Genomic DNA, 22,107 nt, shown 5'->3' with positions numbered 1-22,107 from the left:
GGAGAGCTGTCGTGATTCAGGAAATGATATCTACAACGACATCAACAAACGATACTTAACGCGAGTGAAACTATTCGCGACGTTCTTTCTTCGACAGGCCATTGTTCTATTTGTCGCTTATCGGTTGTGTACAAGCGTGATCTTGCAATTTCCTGCGGTGAATCTAGTGTCACGGATGTTTTCCTTCGTGGTGCAGGAGGATTGACTTTGAAATCGGATCTGAAATCCTCGCTGCAGGCATTGTTACTCAAAGGCACGGATTTCACAATAATTGCTCGTCTTGCTCCTTTAAGTTCCATCAGAGGAGGTCAAGCATAAAGAATAAAAAATGGGAGGCATATGTTTTAACGATTGGTAACACGGTAAAGTTGTTATATGGTGAGGTGGTAACTAGAGAATCGCCTATAAATGCTTTTATGATTTGAAAGTTGTACATTGAATATTTTGGAAGCTTTAAAAGTGAGTCGAAAATTATTTATTTATCTTTTTTGTTTCATCCCTTTTATATAAATGACATTCAACAATTTTTAAGTTTATGAAAGTTCGCCTCTTTTTGTTCGATATGGAAATGACAAATGGATAAAGAAGACAAATAATCACTTTGACGAAAATAAATAAGTATAGTCGAGGACAAACATAAGTGGACAGGCAGTGGAAGTACTTATGTATTAATGAAGCTTAATCCAACTACTACCTAACTTTTCTTTATTGCATATTCTTATAGTACACGTACTAATTAGTAAATAATTGAAAATAATGTTTACATTTTTGTGTAAAGAAGCTGCATTTAACGAAACTTCTTTGATATCATTTCCATTACCTGTCTGCTTATTTTTGTCCATAATTGTACATTTGAAAATAAAAGTATGTAGCATATGTATGTCAAGGAATTTCAAAATATTATTTTGAGAAATTGATTATTTTCAAATCATTTATTTGCCAAATATTTGATTATTTCGAATAATAATTGAAGATGGAGTCAAGATAACAGTTTTTGGTACATGTATGAGGAATACATATATCTATCTATAAATATTCACCTTTTAAAAAATTTGATGTCAAAACATTTCATCGGATTAAGAAACATAAAAGGCAGGGAAGAAAAGAAAGCACAAAACAGGGTATAAAAGATGGAAGTACCCAGATTTTGAAATTTATATATGAAAATTTTCCGTAAAAATAATTTTAAAAAAATTGCCGAAAGTACGTAATTTTACAGTAGCAATCTAATGCAACACAGAAAAATAAGTTTGTCCTCCTGGTTAAATCAAACAACGATATACGTATGTATATACATCAAATAAAATAACAAATATTAAGATAATTTATTTTTCAAATAATAATATGTATTTATATTATATATATAGCGATATACAATAATATTATAATAATGTAAGTTGCTTACGATCATGTAATATATATCTACTTAAAGCAACATTTATTGTGATAACGTCTAATTCTGATTCGTATGTCTGTCAGTTTTGCAACTTTCGGTGTGGAACAGCGTGCTAAATACTTTTTTTACATGTTTAAGGAAACCATAGTGGAATACAAAAGAATTTTTCCCGATTTTGATATAGTATTCCACAGAAATCTGATAAAGAACTTGAGTATATAAAGTCTTAACATTTTAAATGAATATTAGTCTTATATTTTTTAAATTATTTGACGCATCAAACATCTGTTGCAAGTACAGCAAATACCGCTAGATTCAACGTAACACATCCATTCACTATACCAGTAAATACGAACCAGCTGGGTTCTACCGTTCTACTATTTTGCGATTTCAAACTACGTCGGCCAGTCGGTCAACGAGTAAATTTTCTGCTCTCAATACTTGACTATTGGGATATGACCGATATCTTGGACTTTTAATGAAAATTATGTCATCGTTGTTTCTCTGTTTTATATTTAATTTTGTACCTTATCAATATATGTAAATTTACATAATATATCAAAAATTGATATCAATTTCACGGAATTTTAATGATATTTAACAACAGTAGATATTTTACAAATAATGTTTTGCAAAGATAGTAGAATGTAAATTTAAAGAAATGCAAATCTTCTATAAAAGTTACACAATTTGGCATAAATTCATTCAAACAATTTTATCAGCAAAATAATTATTGTTACTTGTGTTCAAAATTATCGTGGAATTTGGATTTCAAACAATCTCTGCAGCATCATTTACGCTTGTCCTTTAACCTCTGAGCTTGTTTTTGGGAGAGAGCTGGACTACTTAAAAATTAGATCACATCTACAATGAAATCTCATCTTACAAAAATAAAAACGTTCTATATAGCTTTCGTTACATATTTTCTTCAACACAAACTTATTAGAAATCAAATTATTATATCACTGTATTAACAAAACAACTCCAAGATAATGAAATGAAGGATATGCTCGCTAAAAGATCTGAAAAGAAGAAACAAAAATAAAACTACCCAAAAATAAATAAAAAATAGTGTGTGAATGAAACTGGATTAAATTATGAGACTAACAAATATAATCATATCGAATGTTATTTCTTCTTCAGAAGCTATAACCATCAAAAGGACACCTATAATAAAAGAAGACGAAGTAATATACTTATAAAGATAAACCATTGGAACAGCGATCGAGATAGGAGATGAATAAAAAGCGAGTAAAAGGTGAATAAGTTGTTGAGTATTCTCCGCTTCGAGGAAATCGTTGAAAGTATAACAGTAGGTTTCTCAGAGTGCGCCTAAGCGCCTCGTGTCTCTTCTCCTCAATGAAGAGGATCAGTCTAAGTGCCGTTCCTCGAGTACTTCGTAGCTAACTCCAAAGGAAAGACTCGGAGTCACGGAATTCAGCAAAACAGTGAATCATGACACGTCAAATGTTTTGTGGTAGGAAGGGGTAAATTTCCCTGTAGAGGGAATCGATGGACCAAAAGCATTTGATAAGGCTGGACAGTGTTCATTTGACTCTTCCGCCGACGAAAGGATTTTGGCTCTGATTTTGGAAAACAGTGGATACAGTGCGGTACAGAAATTTGCTCGAGCGAAAAAAGTTCTGATTTTAAAATAAAAAAGACAATATTTTGTGCAACAGGTGAAGATGGTTGATAACTTTTAAATATTTACGAAAGTGACATTTGCAATGAGCGTATTTTTTAAATAAATCGTCGATGGATCACATTGCTTGGAAGAAGATTTACCTGTTCAAATATATAGACTGATGGTTGCATACATGAATTTTAAATGATATCTGAAGATTTTTGGATGTTCAAGAATTTCACGAACATAACGATCTTTGTTCGAGATTGTGTAAAAGAGAATAATTTCAAAGTATGAAAGGATATTGTTATTCGCCACGTTCTTTGATTTCATCGATCTTGATCAATAAATCTGAATGGATCCCTCGTGATCGATAATGCGTAATGAATAATGTGCTTACGCGTGGAACGTTACGATTCTTCGATACTGGAACCCACGGATCGTAACATGTTGAATAACTTTAAGATTCGTAGCTGACATTAAAAGCTTGTTTTCGTATTTGTGAAAACATATATTCAATGATTCATAAAAGAGTCAAAGCCGTGTTAATTTTTCATAGCCCTAATTGGCCACAGATGATACCTCGTCGAAAAATTTTCATCTTTCTTTCCCTTGTGATATTTGTAACGCTGCCTTGTTATCAAAGTCGTGGTATGTCATAATAATTTACAGTGACTATAAAAAATATTTGCACTTTATTGTGCATATTTGTTATAGCATTTTCGTATTAAATAATTAGATCCAAGTATATGAAATTTCGTACCATTTGGTAGTGCTTTCATATGACTATAACAATTTGATACAATGAGAATAAAATGTAGAATTTGATAAAAAAATAATGGTATGTGCAAATACTTTTCGTGGCCACTTAATAATAAAAGAAAGCTACATATATATTTTTATCAATGTTCATGTATTAATGTAATGTTTATGCATCGACTTCGATGTTATTACCTATATCCATGATGGGTACTCCACCATCTTCGTATGAGAATCTAATGTCATGCTATATCTAATTACATTACAATATTGCTACATTATTTTGTTAAATAATTTGGGTTTTTCAACGAACTTTATCAAATTGTAAATTCCTTTTTTTTTTTTTGCAAATTATTCTTAAGAAGAAGTTTGAAACTTAATGGAAAAAGTAGTACAAGCAGATACTCTTTTTTAAAACGAGATAGTAAAGGAAGCAGCTGATCAGCATTCATCTAAAGAAAAGGTTTTACGATAGGGATATGCTAATAACTACAATATTTTAATTTAATAATATAGGAAAGGATAACTTTATTCTAATATCTAAGTGTTTGAAAACATAAAGATATCTTTATTAAGCTTTTGCACGCTTTACGCACAATTTTCTTAAGTTATATAAATAATCCATCTCTTTTATCTTCCTTTATTGAGCCCCTGATATTAAACGAATCATAAAATAATACGCGTTTACTCTACAGCAGTTAATGAATAAGTTTTTTTAATGACATAATCGGAAGATGTGCCGTAGACGGAAGTGTGTCTCGTTGCTAGAGATTAGGGTTCAGTAAGCGTGAAAGAAAAGAAAAGAAGCGGTTGAAAACGTGCATTTTTGACCGCTTTTAAGTCAACAATTAGAACGAAAAAAAAATGAATAATTCGTATTAAAAATTTTAATATCGTCTATAGATTAGAATATATAACATTCTAAACATAAATTCATTTTTATGTGATGTGTATATTTTAAATTTATAAATTTCATGGAAATCGTATATGGACAATGATGACGAACCATCAAATTACTAGAGAAATTACAATAATTTCAAAGATAACTAACTTGAGAAGGAGGTAAAATAAGTTTGTAATGACAATAAACGATGTGCGTGCATAAGTACGTTTCATGCAATAAATATTATTTATATTCTGAAAATAACTTCGAAAATATGCATAGAAATTTTCGTGCAGGGCGATCATTAAGTGATCCGAATTGACCTGTTTTTGCATAATATCATAATACCTATTGCGTTTCTCGATCTTACTTAATTTATTGTCAAATATTTGTTATAGCCAGGAATAATCCAAATACTCAGAAATTAATTAGAGATAGAGAATCGTATAAGTTACCTGAAGATAAACTTTTATTCAAGTACACAAAAGATCGGAGGAAAGAAAATCTTCATATAAAACAAAATGATGAAAAATGGGATGCGATACCTATACAATACCAAAAGAAAGATGGATATATACATGAATCTCCGTCTGTTAATTTTACACACAATCATACAAGAGACAATAAACTACCGTAAGAGTTTAATGCTTTTTATACTTTGCAATTTTTTGTTTTAATAAAATTACACTAATTTGTGTAGCATTATTTCTTTTAATAAAGATATTCATATGAGATATATTAATTTTAATTACATATACATATACAAGGTGTCCGGAAAGGTAGGGATAAAACTTATACTGCGTGTTAATGAGATTAAATAGGTAGAACAAGTTCATATCAATTATGTCAAAAATATGTCTAAAAATGCTTTATTGAACAGTTATAAGCGTTCAGAAATTTTTGTTAAGTGTTTTGGCAGTTATAATAAACGCTCGAAATTTCATTCTTCTACAAGAATGCACTCTATTCGTCAAATTCTTTCGAATATTCCTGCTGTTGTAGAAATAGTGGTAGTTTTAACAATTTGTTAATAACCATTAATAATATTGTATTGACAGAACATACTGATCCTTTTAGTTGAGAACTTTGAAATATTGACAATCTACATATATCAATAATCTGAGAATATCCTTAAGAACAACTTTATCAGAAAGAAATCTTTGAACGCTTATGTAACTCTTCAACGAAGTACTTTCGGACATAAATTCATGTAAACTTTTTTTTAGCTACTTGATTTCATTAACACGTAGTATAAGTTCTTTTTTCTATTTTTAATAAATTTATTTATTCTTACTTATACTTATCTTCACCTTTCCGAAACCCTGTATAAAATTTTTTATACTACAAAAAAAATAATTTTTAATTATTCAGAAAATGTACATTGTTTTAGAATGTATAGTGAACAGATCTCAACGCACAAAAGATTTAAAAGAGGTGTGATACATTTGTATAACATGGTAGTATGCGCCACTGGATGTAATCCTTTAGCTTATAAGGGATATGGATGCTACTGTGGTTTTTTAGGTTCAGGATATGTAATAGATGGAATAGATAGGTAAGTTTTCTATGCATAAATATTTGAATTCACAATGATATAAAAAGATGTAAACATAGATTTCCAATTTCATTAATTTAAATTACAATTTAATTATTTTTATAGATGTTGTAAAATGCATGATTGGTGCTATGATGCTACAGAATGTCCAACATTTTCAGAATACTTTGTACCATATTATTGGAGATGTTATCGCGGTTACAAACCAGTATGCGGTTAGTTTCGTAGAATACATTATTTTTATTTAAATAACTTACCTTTATTTGGAAGTATATTTTTCTCTATATCGTAGCTGTTGAACATGGAAATTGGGGAGGATCTGGATCATGTGCTCAGCGATTATGTGAATGCGATCGTTCATTCGCTGAATGTTTAAAACGTTATCCGTGTCCAACAACCAAAGCTGTATGCACTTCTTCACCTTGGAGATTAGTGCAAAATCTTTTTATGATCATGTAATATTTGGTATAGAATTGTAAAATATAAATAACTGAATTGAACATTAATTCATGATTTAATAATATTGTGTTCATACCAAAGATAAGAAGCGTACTTCAATAAGTATTGTAACATTTATTATGAAAGCTACAAATTTCTCTGTAATATCAGAAATCAACAAGACAATATATTAAGTTGTCCCAAAAGTTTCTTTCGTTCTATATAGAAATAATACAAGTACGATATTTTTTGTTTTATATTATTTTATTGAATTATGTATGATCTACTTTGCAGTAATAGAACAAATTTCGTAGTAGTAGAACAAAATGGATCATACATAATTCAATAAAATAATATAAAACAAAAGATGTTGTACATCTATTATTTCCTTACAAAACGAAAGAAGTTTTTGGGACAACCTAATACATCGAAACAGTCTTTCATTTTATCCCTATTATATTATTAAAGGAGTAAGTATTCATTAAAATGTAAAAAAGGCATACAGATAATTTGTGTACATAGTATATGATATTATATATTCTGCAATAAAATCTTATTTACAGTAGATATATTCTCCTTTTTATTTTAGTTATTTACAACATATTTATACCTCCGGTTAAATGTACAACTCTGTTTTTATATTTTTTTGAGATATCTTTTTCAATCTATAAGTAGAAAAAGCAAATTAATAAATAAATATACGCTAACAGATGAAATTTATTAACAAAAATTATTGCAGATACCTCTACTTGTAGTTCTTTTGTTCTCTGTATAAGAAGTTGAAGAAGAGGTCGAACAGTAATAACTTCTTGTGCGCACTTTTCTCGTTTCTCTCTCACAGATTTTTGTAAAGCTATCATTTTATCAACTAAACTTAATTTTTGTTTTAATGATGAAGTTAAGACATCTACATATCTATAAAAAGAAATACACTTTTAATTTCTTTAAAATAATATATAAATATAATGTTTATATTATTTGGTTTACCTCGCAGAATGTTTTATGTTATGTAAGTGCTGAACTTTAGTATCTAAAATTTCAGATAAGACAACTTGAACGTTATCTAACATATTCTGACTATTTTCTAATGTAGAATTCTGTACAATACAAGACGAATCTTGTAATTGACTGAAGCTTAAGAAATTTACACTATCGTCACCTTTGAATTCATATAAACGTAATTTAAGAAATGCTTCCAGCTATAAGAAAATAATTTGTTTTAGAAAATAAATTTTAATCATCACTGAAAGCATTATGTTTGTAACGAGAAAAGATAAAAATATATATACCTCAAACAACTGGTTAATAAAATCATTTCTAGTAGATGGATTATCAAGGACTGTGTACGCTTCAGTACCAGTAGCAATTCCACCTTCATGACCAGCTGCTTCTACGACTATACCAGATTCTTCTAAAGAAATATTATAATCAATATCTCCAAGTACAGCTTCTTCTACATTTCCATCACCCCAATCAATTTCACCCCCAGCTTCTAAATTAACATCGCCGAAATTTATGCCGCCATTTATATCAATTTCTCCAAAATCAATTCCCTAAATTAATGACCATAACATTTAGAAAAAATTTCTAAGTTATTTGTAACATTTTACAATGATTCACATACAACATTATCAATATCTTCGACTTTCTTCTTCTCCAGATCATCATTATCTAAGCTTATATTTAAAGGTGGTTCACTAACTGATAATGGAGCTTCGCCATAAATCCATTCATATGTAGTAGTATTTCCTTTATCTAATTAATTTATAATATTTTTAGCATAATATATGTATGACACTTTTTAAAAAATGTTTTTATTAATTTAGCATACCAACTATGTATTGTATCATAGGAACACAACCATCATCATACTGTCTACCAAGAGTATAATTAACAAAACCACAATAGAATTCTACAACTTTTTCTAATGACTTAATCTTTTTAGCAATTTTTTCATAAATTTCTGGAAGTTCTTTTACTTTTTCAGATAATTCCTGTTTAATTTGTTTTCCAGGAATACCTAGCTGCTTACAAAGTGAATTAAATTCCGACCTAGCTGCATTTTCTGATTTTTTATGGTCTGCCTCTCTTTTTTCAAAGTCCTGGTAAAAATATGTTATATTATTTAAAACAATATAATAATATACAATGTACATGTAATAAATACCTACAGCTTGTATTTGTTCCAATTTTTGAATTTGTTTTTTAGTACTTGGAATTTCGTAATTAACATTTCTTATAAGTATCTGAGAAACTTCTGCAAGATATAAATTGTCTTTTTCATATAATCGTAATATTTCTTGCCAATCTTTCATTCTTTGTGAGCCATACCTGCCAAATACATTTTTTGTATCAGCTTCAGTTTCTTTCAATATTTCTACTATTTTCAAACAATGAAAATAATTTATATCTGAAAGAATAAAAATTAAATAATAAATGTAAATTGAATTATGAACAGAATAAAATGTAAAATATTTATGTAGCATACATGAACCAGATAGTAATTTTGCAATTTCCTCGTGAACAGGCATATCTTGTATTGCATTATTAATTTTTTCTCTGATAGTTAAAACTTTTACATGCCAGTCCTTAGAGCAATGTCTTCTGTTTATTAACCATTCTAATAATTTTCCAATATTAATATCAATAGGAATATCCTGTTCCTAAACAAGATATAACATCAATTATAATTTAAATTATATTAAATATTACACATACTGCAAATAAGAAAGTTATTATATAAAATTATAAAAACATTAATAAATAAACTATCACATTGGAGATATTATTAGTAAATGTAATATATTTTTAATTATAAATTAATTCTATAAAGTATATGACATATAGAAATATATTCTATAAAATTAAAGATTATAAGCCCTATTGTGATAAACAAAAAAAAGGGAAATACTATTATTATATATAAAATAAACGAAATAAATCGTTTTTAATAACTTATAAAAATAGATATTGGATCGGATACGTAAGAATTCAAAAATTTACCTCCATAATATAAAACTTTAATAGTTTTACTAAAATTTGTTTACGTCTCTTTCTTGGTTATGACAGCTGTTACTCTGCTTGTGTCGTGTCAGCATATTAAAGTGAATGTAACAGTAAGGTTATTCTGCCGGCTGTCTAAAAGACACGTATTTCCGTGAAAACGGAATTTAAATTGATTACTACATATTAGTATTATTGTGTGTAGGAATACATATTCCACATATTCCAATTGCAGATTGATAAAAATCAGCAATAGATATACTATATTTTACGCTTTTGAATGCTAAAATTATTTTTTTATAAATTAGTTAAAAAAGATAATGCATTAATTCTTCGGATACGAGGATATACGATTTTATTTTATATAAATCCTAATTTATGTAAAGCAAAGAATATATATAGGAGAAATCAGGAAGTAAAATTTATACATATTTTTCTGTTAATTGTACAAAATGCAAATTTGAGATATTCTTTATTTGTCAATCAATACATTAAGTACAATTGTAACAAGTTATATTAATATTTCAGTAAGATGGGAAAAGTAATTGTAAAAAGTAACACATTCATACGTAAATGTTCTAGTTTATTGTTACACATTCACAGTAAGAAAAATGTATTTTTCATGACAATGTTACACTGTCAATGCCAAAGTACGGTTATAACTTAAAAATTTATCATTAAAAGAGACAGTCCAATTGATTCCACATTCCTCTTATAGCTCATAATAGAGCAGGTACTTGTTAAAATGTTCTAGGTTTTATATAACTTAATTTAAATTATACACACATGAACGCGCATACACAACATCCTCATACTCCAGGAAACCACATGTTTCTGCTGCTAAATTATTTCGTATCTTTGGAGTTGTACTTTTCAGTCCAAAATAGGTATGGACACAACAAACAACTGGCCAAAGTTAACATGGCACCATAATTGGTAGAATTTGTGAAACATTAAATATGATGGTGTCCCACATTACTCTGACGGATTAGTTATTGTATTGCGAACAAAGAATGTATTATTATTTGCAGATGCACTAACGAATGTATTAACGCTTTCTTTCTGTGAAAAAGGTCCTTAATACATACACCTGCCCCACAGATATGATCAAAATTGTAAGTGTTTCCATAATGGACCATAAGAGCACACGAGTATTCAAATCTTCTGCACGTTTACGACCTTGCGCTTCCCTTAATCGATGATGTGTTTGATAGTCTAAAATACTATTCAAATGCTTATGTACTTCTTCGGCCGAAGACTCCATCTAAAATAAAATATTTATATGACTTTTATTTTGATCTTACAAACATTTTATTTTATATTTTATATATAATATGAAAATAATTGATATATATATATATTACCTGTGTCATAACAGTTACATGCTCCCCAACTGGTAATTGATCTCCCACTCTAAAATCCATGTAAACAAGTTTGTGTGAAAATGTTGAGAATTCATTGCTAAAACAGGCTTTGTATGCTCCTGACATTGATGCTGTAAATTGATGTGAATCAAACTGTGTTTTTATTTGTTTATAAATGATTTCTGTATTCGGTGCTTCTAAAATTACATCAACATCATATTGTCCACCTGTCACAACCTAAAAAACATTTATTTGATTGAAATCACATCATCTTTATAACCTATAAAAGAATTCTTCGGAGAACATGTTAAATTTTAGTGTCGATATTGCAAAGTTGCAACATGTTTGTGTTTCAATGACAAGTTGGTAACGATTACAAAATTAAATGTGGCTGACATTATTGCGTCGAAATAAACTACATATATTGCTTGTAAATTTTATTTTAATAACTATACATTATCAAAAGAAGTATCTTATTAAATAATAAATAATCTATATACCTGGAATTCGAGCATTGCTGTCGTGTTCTGTTTGATCTCTTCGTAGAAACATTGTTTCGCATTGTCAGGTAGTTCGAAGGATAGTTCGACACCACCAGTACGTAATATGGTACCAAACAACGAGACAAGCAGCAAACAAATTGACCAGTAGTTCATTCTTCGTTAGTTTAGTGTCTTTTATAAATTATTCACATTTAAGTTCAGAAAAGATTTTAGGATACACTATTCAATTAACTGATCAAGGACCCGGCCAATATTTTAACCAAACAAGCTATTTTAACGTGGCCGGATATTACTTGTGTTAATACGACAGGAGCGCCGCTGAAACGGAATTAACTGCGGCGACGTCCAATTCAAAAAAATGTTCAAATTCTTTTTACATTACATAAAACATCTTTTAAGAAATAGACTTTCTAAGTGAATTTCAATTGAAAATTGAAATTAATTAAAAGTTACAATTAAAAAAAGATTTAGTGAAAAATTTGATCATACATATATAAAATATTTTATTGATTTAAAAAAATACACACGCAAAAAATGTTACTTTTTGTTATAATTTTTTGACATGTTCACGTCATTTAAAAGATATATATTTTGATTATGAAACTATATCTCCTGTACCTTTTACTAACTCATTTGTATATCATTATTACAAGGATCCATAAATTAATGAATATCAAATGTCGATGATTAATTTATAGGGTATGGGTACATAAGTTTTGTCACGTTTTTTCACAGTATTAATAAATACACGTGCTTATGACATAGAAGAATATTAAATAGTTTCCTCTACGTGTATTGCATGATTCTAGAAACCGGATGTTGTTTCAAAGTGTCAATTTCTCAATACTTCCTCTTTTGGAATAGACGAATAATGTTTAAATAACAATATATTGCAACTCCAATCAACATTTATTCACATTAAGAAATTTAAACGTATAAATTTTTAAGTCTAGTCTTAAAAAGTTTTAGTTTTGAATAATTGTTTTTGGGTGCAATCAAATTTTGTTACATAGATGAAATATTTTACATGTATATATTTTCATACGTAACTTATTTCCATGTATGCAATTAGAATATAGAATGATTTGTAGGTCTTGTGTATACTCCCTATCAGATAGAAAAGACTTTAATACTGCAAGGAAACACGTGTATGTGTAAAGTAGTATTTGCGTGAGGCGCCCTAAGGCCCCGCCTCCCATTCTAATATAGTCTCCTCGTCTGTCAAGTTACTTATTCATGGAAGTCTGTTGCAGAACAAATCACGTGTATCGAAGGGCAAGGAGGGCGTACAAAAGAGAGGCAGAGCAGTATAAAGATACTTTTCATCATAAAAGGAAATCAAGCGTGAAAGAATGTGAAAAATATATGTCACCCCAAAAATTATTTCAAGCAAGTACAATAGACTGTAAAATTAAAAATATATAAAATAGATTGCATGAAAGAATTACATGAAGAACTACTATAAAAAAAAAAAGAAAAATCCCTTGAAACATTAACATTTAGTTTGTAATAATTAAATATTTAACTGTAATTGTTAAAGCTATGTCTGAAATAGATCTGATATTTTCGAGACAGAAAAATGAAATCGCGATTACGTAGATTATATCGTGTAGTAAGCGGACAGTGTAGTGTATACTTGTGTAATGTAATACCATATATATATACATACATATGTATACGTCCTATCATATAATCTAGACTCCTTGCTGGCACGGCAATAACAGTCACGAATTTTTTTATAATTCCGCATAGCATGCTTGAATGATCTTTAACGATATCTGCAAGCAGTCTTAAATTTGATGTGTTACTATGTAGATCACTAAATCAATGTGAGTTTAATCAAAGTTAAAATGTACCGGAGGTTTTCATGTAGTATTTCTGAAAATGATGAAAATAATTTCTGAAAATAATAAAGAAATGCTAACTAACATTTGGAAACTAAAATACGTAATAGGCAAAATTGATATGTATTGATATTTTGAAACACAGATATTCTTAGGATTATATTCTTAATATATTTCTATTAAAGAGTGATTATTATATGTATATATATCGATGTCTCCGTATACTCGGGATCGATTACGTGTACCACCGCTACAAATAGTCATGATTTTACATGCATATGTAATTAGTTAAGTAATATTTGCATATATAATTACTTATTATTTCACATATAATTGAACGCATACGTTTCTAACGATTTAACTATATTTATTGGCTTTACTATACTTATTTATAAATAGTATTCAAAAAACAAATTTTTATAAAAAATCTTGGAGCACCTGCTCTATGTCGTATACATACACGGTTCGTGAATATGTAATGACCACGTTCGGTTTGAGACTGTGTATATACGTACATACACTATCCGTCAAAAGTTTCTGCATGTGTAAAGGACAATTAGAATTTTAGAACTTTCATTTCATTCGCATTTAACAATTTCAGTATGTGCAAAGATATTAATATCACGTATTATTTGTAACTCGCATATAGATTTAGAATAATAAGGTTTAGATAATGTAGGTTAGAAATTAGAGGTGTAGTATTAGAAATTAGAAATTATGTACATATATATATATAATATGGCGTTACAAGGTGTGTTATATGTTTGCATACACAAAAATGCATACATAATAATAATAATAAATGTATACACAAAATTGTATATAAAATAAAAGTGTCAATTGCAAGTAATGTATGCAAAATTGAAGAATCCTTTATCAGTAACATATGTATTCAACTTTTGAGCGATAGTGTATATACACACGTATTCGTGTATACACGAAGAGTCAGGTTCGAAATACGAACAACATGAGGGGTTTCTCCACTACGATTAACTTCATAGGAGTGGGGGAAGAAGCACACGATCGCATCAAGCTCGCACCATGAGTTTTCGAACGACAACGGTAGGAGGCAGGTCTCTTGTACACCTCTCTCGTCTCTTACTAGTATTATTTTTGTCGAGAAATTTTTCTTTTGCACAGTTACAAGAAATTTATACGTGAAAATAATTTTTGTGTTTTTACCGTGAAAAACTGATAAAAAGTAACGCGCGTGAGAGAAAGAACACTTATTATTGGAGTTCAAGACAGAAGATGATGATCTGGTTTAACATAGGTCGGTGACTTGAAAAACTTTCAGGCTAGCCGTCTATAAAGTAAGTCCTTTCAGATAAAGCGAATAATCTTCACTGGAACGTCTATGCGTAGAACATATACAGTGGAAAAATATACAGAGTGTGCATAATATCTATATAAAAATATATAAAATATATAAAACAAAGTATTGGTTATAATACTTGGTGGACGAAACAAATCTCTATTTAATCCGATTATGAATTTTTAAAGTTCAATCTTACTCTTATTTTGTCAAAGAAGATTCTTAATGTTTTAAGGAAAATTGAACGGAAAATGATGCATACCTTTAACAACTTTTCCATATTTTGTTTTCTGAAATATTATCCGACGTTGGAAAGATACTGTTGGATAAAACATTAAACTCAGGAACTAGGTTCTACTTCTGTAGTTACATTCATAAAAACATGATATTGCATAGAAATCTGCAGTTTAGTGATAACTATTCTATTGGTCTTTTTTGAGTTTATTTACATGTGATTACTCAAGACAAGTAATTGTTTTTTCCACATATATCTTAATATTTAAAATAGTATCGTAGAAGAAATATTGAAAGAATTGGTTGTTGGTTTTCACGAGTTAGTATTCTTCTGATCTCTGAAATTCGTGCATTGTTTTAGCTACAATTGAATTGGTGTCACAAAGAAGCATTTTACCTACTGAATATTTACTGAATGTACCCGTAAGGCAATAAACGAAAGACTTTATGACAGTATTTTGAAATATTCTACCCTACAGCAAGACAGTATTTTGAAATATTCTACCCTACAGCAAGATTCTTCCAGTTTATACACAAGTAATAATTATTGAAATAAAATATTAGAAATATTATTCGTGATATTTATGTTTCCGATACTTATTAAATTTATTGCTAAATTCATTATTTATTTATTTTTTATTCTACTGGTATTAATTTTTCATGTTAAAATGATACATAGTATTGAAAAAGTTTAAGAGATATTGCGATATTTTCCCGTCGTTGTTATAGTATTATTTTTGTTATCAAATTACACTTTCGGACGCAATCGATATAGGATCAGTGTCTCTACGTTATATCGTGCGACATGTTTTGGAAGTTTAGAATGTAGGTTGGTGGCTTTTAACAATTAATTAATATTTAGGGTGCAAACTGTAAATAATTTCGCAAAAGTATTTTGCAGAAGTATTTTGCAAAATGAATGTAAGAAATATTTTAAAAGGTTTATGTACATAGTATATTTGTATAAAATGGAAAAATTAAAGAATCGGTTCCATTTTAACATTTTTAAAAATATTCATTTTAAATATTGAATGGTTATGAATGGTTATTGATAAATTATTCTGTAAATTATTAAAATACATTTTCTGCACTTTCGTATTAAAAATCAATAGTAATATTTACATAAGTTTGAAGATCGAACTAATTACGATACTTATGGTAATTTAAATAATTATTGTATATGTAATTTGTTGGCTAATGTTCATTTTAGATTGTTCGGTTAATTTTTACTAGAAAATTTATTTTAAAAAGGTTGCATATACGGAGTGATTCTAGATGAAAAAATAAATCGAATGTATACATAGAATAAAATTTTTTTATTTGAGACTTCGTCTTCGAGAAAGTCTAGTTAGTAAGTAAAAAATAAGTGAAAATAAGTGAAAATAAGTGAAAAATGTACAATAAAATCTTTCCGTTTAAAGCTTCGTTGCCAAAAAAATTGAATTTGAACGATGTTTAGTTAAGAATAGACCTGGAATTTTTAAATCTTATTTTTTTAAAGACGAAGCGTCCTATGAACAAATTTTATTCTACATTCTTTACTTATTTTCGTACGTAGAATAACCTCTTGTCGATTATTCGTTCCTGCCCAATCCGGAATTACCCATATTGAAATATGTATATTTTACAAATCTCAAACTCGAGTTTCGCAAAAACGAAGTTTATTTAAATGTTCTTTCTAAAAATTTTACATTAATTTATGTCCATGTTTCATATACTAAGATAGTTAAGATAACATGTACCTATATAACATTAGTAAATTTATAATCATATATTTGTTTCGTTTCATCTTACAATTATATTTCAATAATCATGTTGATTTTACGTCCTTTTTTATGATTTCTCCGCCAATTTCCATGATTAATCAAGGGTAGCGATGTTGGGTTATGCACGAATTGCGAGTGCTGTAATGTAACGAACGTTAAATATAGTCGAATATAGCAAATAAACGAAGCAAGGTTGACGGACGCGATGCTGAAACACTCGGTTTATTAATAAATTTCTTCCAATGTTTTCAATGTACACATATACTTGGATATGCATCTAAATGTAAAAACTACAGTGACAGTATACTACTGAATCTTATACTTAACACATTGAATGCCACGGGGATCACCGGTGACCTACGCGCCAAGATTAGTAGAAATACATAATTTGAATAAATGTTAATAGTTATAAATCTGTTATCATTAACATCGCTACTACAATGGTGCGATAAAATTAATGCAGTATAAAACACATAAAAATAGTTTTATTTATACATGAAATATAATCTATTATGTGTGCATATTGCGATGTGTCGTATTGAAACACTCCAAACAAAGAAAGGGTGAACTAGCACGGTCTTCACAATATGTCACGACCTTTTTTACAGCTTTTTGTAGTTGTCCTCCTTAGCGTTTGTTAGTTTTTTTCATAACATATTTTGCAAAATCGTCACACAGTTACAGCCTTTCCCGACATTGCCTTTAATTCATGACGTGGTTTTCTTAGCAAGCTTTCATATGGAGAAATGGAAACCTCAATTTCGTTATCCTGATATTTTGTTCACGATTTTTCCGTGTTTTACCTTAATGAGCAATAACCCTAAGGAACGTTTCGACTTGAAAGATGTCTGATGGCAATTAAGGGCCTTGACAGTAAAGTAAAAGATACTAAAGTAAGGTCCGAATAAGTATGACCGAAGGACGGATTATGGTTTGGAACAATTATTTAGCAACGCGAAGAAACAATATGAGATAATTGATAAACGAATAAAATAAGTGATCGCACGAAATCGCACTTCAGGGGCCACGGGGGTCACCGGTGACCTCAGTGAGATAAATCCATTGTAACATATTTCTTATAGGTAATATTTGAACATTGTATGTATCGTATATTAAAAAATTCATCGTGGCGCCACGGGCAATCCCTGAAAAACTAGCGTGGCATTCAATGTGTTAAATATTAATTTCTTTACTCAATTATTTCATACCCATCGGTTATTATAATAAATGAACGAAATGTTTATACAATTGTTTTTTGTGATTAATATATATTAATTAATATAATATGTTTATGAGTCGTAAACGATGATTGTAGTTTCAAACAAATATTTAATAGAAATTATAAAAATCTAAAAATTTATGAAGTGATACTTGAATAAATTATAAATAAATTATTATATAAAAATATTAGAATTATTACATTAAAAATTTGTATTTTCTGTTGTTATTATCTAATTTCCAAGCAATGGAGTAAGTATTTACAGAAAATTCTATTAAGCTGATAGAAAAGCTATCATTTGCTTTGCATTCGGGTAATGATATACAGAATGCTACGAAACAGACAACTAAGATTTTGTGAATTTATAGCAAAATTAATCTAGAAAGTATATCAGTGATTAATTATCGATAGGTAATTGTTTATCTTTATTTAATACATACATATATGAAAAGAGTTGCAATACATATAGGATAATCTAATATCAGGTTGTTTCATAATAAATACTATTTTCGGTAATACTTATTTTACGGCATTAATAGCGTAATTTGTTTTAGTTAGAATACAAATTTTTATTTATAGTAAGAATCATCTGTATCCATACATTTATTATTTCGGAGCAGTTCAGCTAAGTATGTATTCAAAAGGAAAAATGATCTGGAAACTGTATATTGAACTTAGAAAAAAGTAAAAAATATATATATACAGTTGCTTTAAAAATATTATCAAATCAATGAAGGTAGTAATGGATCTTGGTGCCTTAAAATTGATAACATCGATGCTTTTTAAGCAAAACAATATACAAAGAATTTGTTTATTAGAAAAGTGACATGTTTATTATGCAACAAGCTAATACATTTATCCATTCAACTCGTAACTTACTTTACCATATAACCATGAAACGTTCGTAACAGTACTACAAATTCTCCAAAATTGTAACCAAGAAACATGAACACCAGCCATGCTAGGGAGGGGAAATACATTGTGAAATAAATTTACCGTAAGTCATAAAAGTGCGTGCTTATGGTGTTCATGCGGTTATAGTCTTATATACCTGCCTATACCTTAGTACGTTCGCACGTGAACGGAACGTTATACACGTTGTTCAATCGATCTCTTACCATCCACATCCGATAAACTCTACTTTTCACCGTCGCGACATTTGCAAATAGACAGGTCAACGTCCTGACGCATAATTGAGAGAATCTCTTCTTTAATAATTAGCGGGCAATCCACAGCCAATGTAGATTGGAAAAAACGTGCATTTGTAACGCTTCGTTGACGACTTTTATTCTAGCCAGACTGATTTACCGCGATACACGATGCGCGTAGTATCGTTGTATAAATGGCTGTATACAAGGTCCGACCAAATAACAAGTAACAAGTAATAACAAGTATAAGATGTGATTCCTTATGTAAAAATAAGAAAAAACAATAGAATAAAATTCTTTTAATTTTCGGTGTAGTTTTCGAAAGAATCACGTTTAAAAATTTATCAAGTATACTTGAACATGGATAATTCCGGATTGGACAGGATTAAATAATCGACAAATGGTCATTCTGCGTCTGAAAATAAATCGAAAATATAGAATAAGATTTTTCCGTTTAAGGCTTCATTTTCAAGAAAATGTAGTTTGAACATGTTTCGCTAAGAATAGGCCTAGTACATGTGTATGATAAATTTTCAAATTTGTTTTTATTTGAAATAAAGCGTCTCGAGAAAAAATTTTATTCTATGTTGAAGATGACAACGTGAGTTCGTGCTCGCTATCCATATGCAGATGCGTTAGTTATAAGAAATAGTAACAAGAAGATAATCCCAGTTACAATCGATAGATTTAATCGATAGGCTTAAGATGCTTTTTTGTTTTTATCCCTAGTTTTTGTAAGCGCGTGCAATAAAGGTTTTTTTTTTGGCTCAGAACGGTGTGATAGATTTATCCATTCAATAAAATAATAACTATTCTGATCCTACCTCTGAGTATAGAAATAACAACATTCTACATTTTCGATTTGTTTTTGTACGTAATATGACTTCCTGTCGATTATTTAGTCTTGTTCGGTACGGAATTAGCCATGTTCAAGTATACTTGATAAATTCTCAAACTCAATTTTCTCGAAAACTAAACCGAAAATTTAAAAATTTTATTCTTTTGTTTTTATTTTTATACAAAGAACTACATTGTGTCCGCTTTTACATGTTATTCTACCGGACCCTGCATATGTATATTACCGTTTATAAGAACACTGAATCCCTCTGTAGGTCGGTTAAGTTACTTGAATTTACATGACTCGGGTCTATGAATGTCTTGTTTATACAAGTTGGTTGAAGTCGTTTGAATTTAAGTAACCTAACTGCAAGCGGGCACATAACGAAAATGGATATCTAAAGTGGTGCATACTTAACGTCGAACGAACTTTAGAAAAACAATATCGATAAGCATGAAATTGAAAATAACATTGTATTACTTAACAACTATTGTTTCTTTTAAACCAAAAAATAATTTCATTTCACTCGAAATTAACTTCTGGCATCTATATTGAATTAGGTGTTACAATTCTTATTCTAGATATATAAAAGTTGTTCAAATAATATTATATCCTAAATATAAATATTTATCATAATCAGTAGGGCATAAATGCATATAGTGGTGGCGATAACTAACAATCACATGTAATATAAAACAAGTAGGTAATATAAACATTACCATCCCGAAAAAATTGATTATAACACTAAATTCTTTTAAAAATGTAACAATATAAATTAACCTAAAATCAACAAGCCTCAATCACGTGTACACAATGAAATCTTTTCTTTGTGTAGTTAAACGTGTTACCTCTGAGAATTGGTACCATCTTATACTAAAGCATATACGATTCATTTTTATATGAGAGGTACCATGAAGTATCGTCGGGTTATAAAAATCTCAAACGATTTTAAACTAATTTTTCTTGCATAAACTTGAAATAAAATTTGAATTTAAGTAATTCCATTAAACTTAAAAACGGAACTTTATTATATATATCGATATACAATGACGAGCAAATTTGATTTTATGTAAAAGGCGATACTATGACTAGTTTTTCAAGTGATCGGTAAAGATTAGGTAACAGTAAGTACAAGCTACGTCTGATTAACGAAATGTAATAGTTCATTTTCATTAACATTAATAATGTACAGAATATTTTATAATTGTGTTTTGAAACAATGTTTACAGTTTTGCACGTTTCGTCAGAAACGTTTATGATAGCATGTAAATGTCAGGGAAACGAAACTGTCAATAAGCACTGATTGTCCACTGTTTCGCAGTCAACTGTTCCACACCATTGTTAGATTACTTTTCAGTTTGATATGCTTAATCCAAGATGAAGCCACTTAGTGAAGATAAAAAGAACAGTATTATTTATTTGTGTGATAAAGGTTTGTCGTTGCGGCAAATTGCAGAGAAATGTGGTGTCAGTCATACGATAGTTGCAAGAATAAGAAAAAAGTATGTTAGTGAACCAATTTCTTCACAAAACGGTAGACCGCGACTTATTTCGGATAGAGCAGCACGTGAAATTGCACACTGTATTCGGTCGGATAGTTACAAAACACCAAAAATTGCTGCTCAGGAAATCGAAATAAGTGCTAGCGAATGGACCATTTGTCACTCTTTAAAGAGAATTGGTTTACGAGCGAAGGAAAAAGAAAGTAAACCAGCTCTTTCAAACAAAAATATTAAATTACGAAAACAATTTGTGGACACCTACAAAGAATGGACGACCGAAGATTGGAAAAGAGTTATATGGAGTGACGAAACAAAATTAACAGATTCGAATCCGACAGAAGGTCCTGGTATTGGACTTCATCCGAGAATAATGATCAACCAGGTGATATAAAACAAACTATGAAGTTTGAAGGTGGCTCAATCATGTGTTGGGGTTGCTTCACTCACAGAGGTGTTGGTCCCTTAGTTCGAATCGAAGGTATAATGCGAAAAGAGCATTATTTGACCATTCTATAAAGTAATTTACCTTCTGTAGTTAATTCTATTGGATATAATGAACGTGAAGTAGTATTTCAACAAGATGGGGATCCTAAGCATACTGCAAAAATAGTTAAAACCTGGCTAGAAAATCAAAATTTTTCTGTGATGAAGTGGCCAGCACAAAGTCCGGATATGAATTCGATCGAAAATTTGTGGTCCATTGTGAAAAAAAG

At 29.3% G+C, this 22,107-nt stretch overlaps 4 protein-coding genes across 7 annotated transcripts in view; 2 read left to right on the top strand and 2 right to left on the bottom strand.

Moving 5' to 3' along the window:
* Positions 1 to 1,771: 1,771 nt before the first annotated feature.
* Positions 1,772 to 6,679, top strand: LOC138187555 (uncharacterized). Its single transcript, XM_069128476.1, has 5 exons — positions 1,772 to 3,674; positions 5,064 to 5,298; positions 6,056 to 6,220; positions 6,326 to 6,435; positions 6,513 to 6,679. Exons 1-5 carry the CDS (start codon positions 3,542 to 3,544, stop codon positions 6,677 to 6,679), a joined length of 810 nt encoding a protein of 269 aa, XP_068984577.1. The 5' UTR covers positions 1,772 to 3,541.
* A 498-nt stretch (positions 6,680 to 7,177) lies between these two features.
* Positions 7,178 to 9,804, bottom strand: LOC138187554 (CDK5 regulatory subunit-associated protein 3). The gene is made up of 9 exons (XM_069128475.1): positions 9,662 to 9,804; positions 9,147 to 9,321; positions 8,830 to 9,068; positions 8,490 to 8,760; positions 8,283 to 8,413; positions 7,948 to 8,211; positions 7,646 to 7,857; positions 7,402 to 7,573; positions 7,178 to 7,323 (listed from the first exon to the last, which is right to left on the bottom strand). The coding sequence occupies exons 1-9, from the start codon at positions 9,665 to 9,667 to the stop codon at positions 7,252 to 7,254; spliced, it is 1,542 nt and encodes a 513-aa protein (XP_068984576.1). The 5' UTR covers positions 9,668 to 9,804; the 3' UTR covers positions 7,178 to 7,251.
* A 423-nt stretch (positions 9,805 to 10,227) lies between these two features.
* LOC138187553 (transmembrane emp24 domain-containing protein 7) lies at positions 10,228 to 11,834 on the bottom strand. Its single transcript, XM_069128474.1, has 3 exons — positions 11,526 to 11,834; positions 11,026 to 11,262; positions 10,228 to 10,925 (listed from the first exon to the last, which is right to left on the bottom strand). Exons 1-3 carry the CDS (start codon positions 11,679 to 11,681, stop codon positions 10,710 to 10,712), a joined length of 609 nt encoding a protein of 202 aa, XP_068984575.1. The 5' UTR covers positions 11,682 to 11,834; the 3' UTR covers positions 10,228 to 10,709.
* A 2,700-nt stretch (positions 11,835 to 14,534) lies between these two features.
* LOC138187573 (adenomatous polyposis coli protein) overlaps positions 14,535 to 22,107 on the top strand; it is a 95,207-nt gene continuing 87,634 nt past the window's right edge. For all 4 annotated transcript variants that reach the window (XM_069128494.1, XM_069128497.1, XM_069128496.1 and 1 more), the window contains exon 1: positions 14,535 to 14,685. The gene's annotated coding sequence lies outside the window, so the exon portion shown is untranslated. The remainder of the gene's footprint in view (positions 14,686 to 22,107) is intronic.

The sequence above is a fragment of the Bombus flavifrons genome, chromosome 15, assembly GCF_040668555.2.
Source record: "Bombus flavifrons isolate JBK064 chromosome 15, iyBomFlav1_principal, whole genome shotgun sequence".
In the NCBI taxonomy this organism is placed as follows: domain Eukaryota; kingdom Metazoa; phylum Arthropoda; class Insecta; order Hymenoptera; family Apidae; genus Bombus; species Bombus flavifrons.
This window is presented reverse-complemented; position numbering and strand designations above follow the sequence as displayed.

What these genes read in the sequence shown, in the direction of transcription:
- LOC138187555 (XM_069128476.1), top strand. Translation starts at nt 3,542, where the DNA reads ATGATTCATAAAAGAGTCAAAGCCGTGTTAATTTTTCATAGCCCTAAT. An exon ending in GTAATAGATGGAATAGATAG is followed by an intron (nt 6,221 to 6,325) that starts GTAAGTTTTCTA and finishes TTATTTTTATAG; the next exon opens with ATGTTGTAAAATGCATGATT. An exon ending in CGGTTACAAACCAGTATGCG is followed by an intron (nt 6,436 to 6,512) that starts GTTAGTTTCGTA and finishes TCTATATCGTAG; the next exon opens with CTGTTGAACATGGAAATTGG.
- LOC138187554 (XM_069128475.1), bottom strand. An exon ending in AAAATTACTATCTGGTTCAT is followed by an intron (nt 9,069 to 9,146) that starts GTATGCTACATA and finishes TTATTCTTTCAG; the next exon opens with ATATAAATTATTTTCATTGT. An exon ending in TCGAAGATATTGATAATGTT is followed by an intron (nt 8,212 to 8,282) that starts GTATGTGAATCA and finishes TCATTAATTTAG; the next exon opens with GGAATTGATTTTGGAGAAAT.
- LOC138187553 (XM_069128474.1), bottom strand. Translation starts at nt 11,681, where the DNA reads ATGAACTACTGGTCAATTTGTTTGCTGCTTGTCTCGTTGTTTGGTACC. An exon ending in CAGCAATGCTCGAATTCCAG is followed by an intron (nt 11,263 to 11,525) that starts GTATATAGATTA and finishes AATGTTTTTTAG; the next exon opens with GTTGTGACAGGTGGACAATA. An exon ending in ATGTAACTGTTATGACACAG is followed by an intron (nt 10,926 to 11,025) that starts GTAATATATATA and finishes ATTTTATTTTAG; the next exon opens with ATGGAGTCTTCGGCCGAAGA.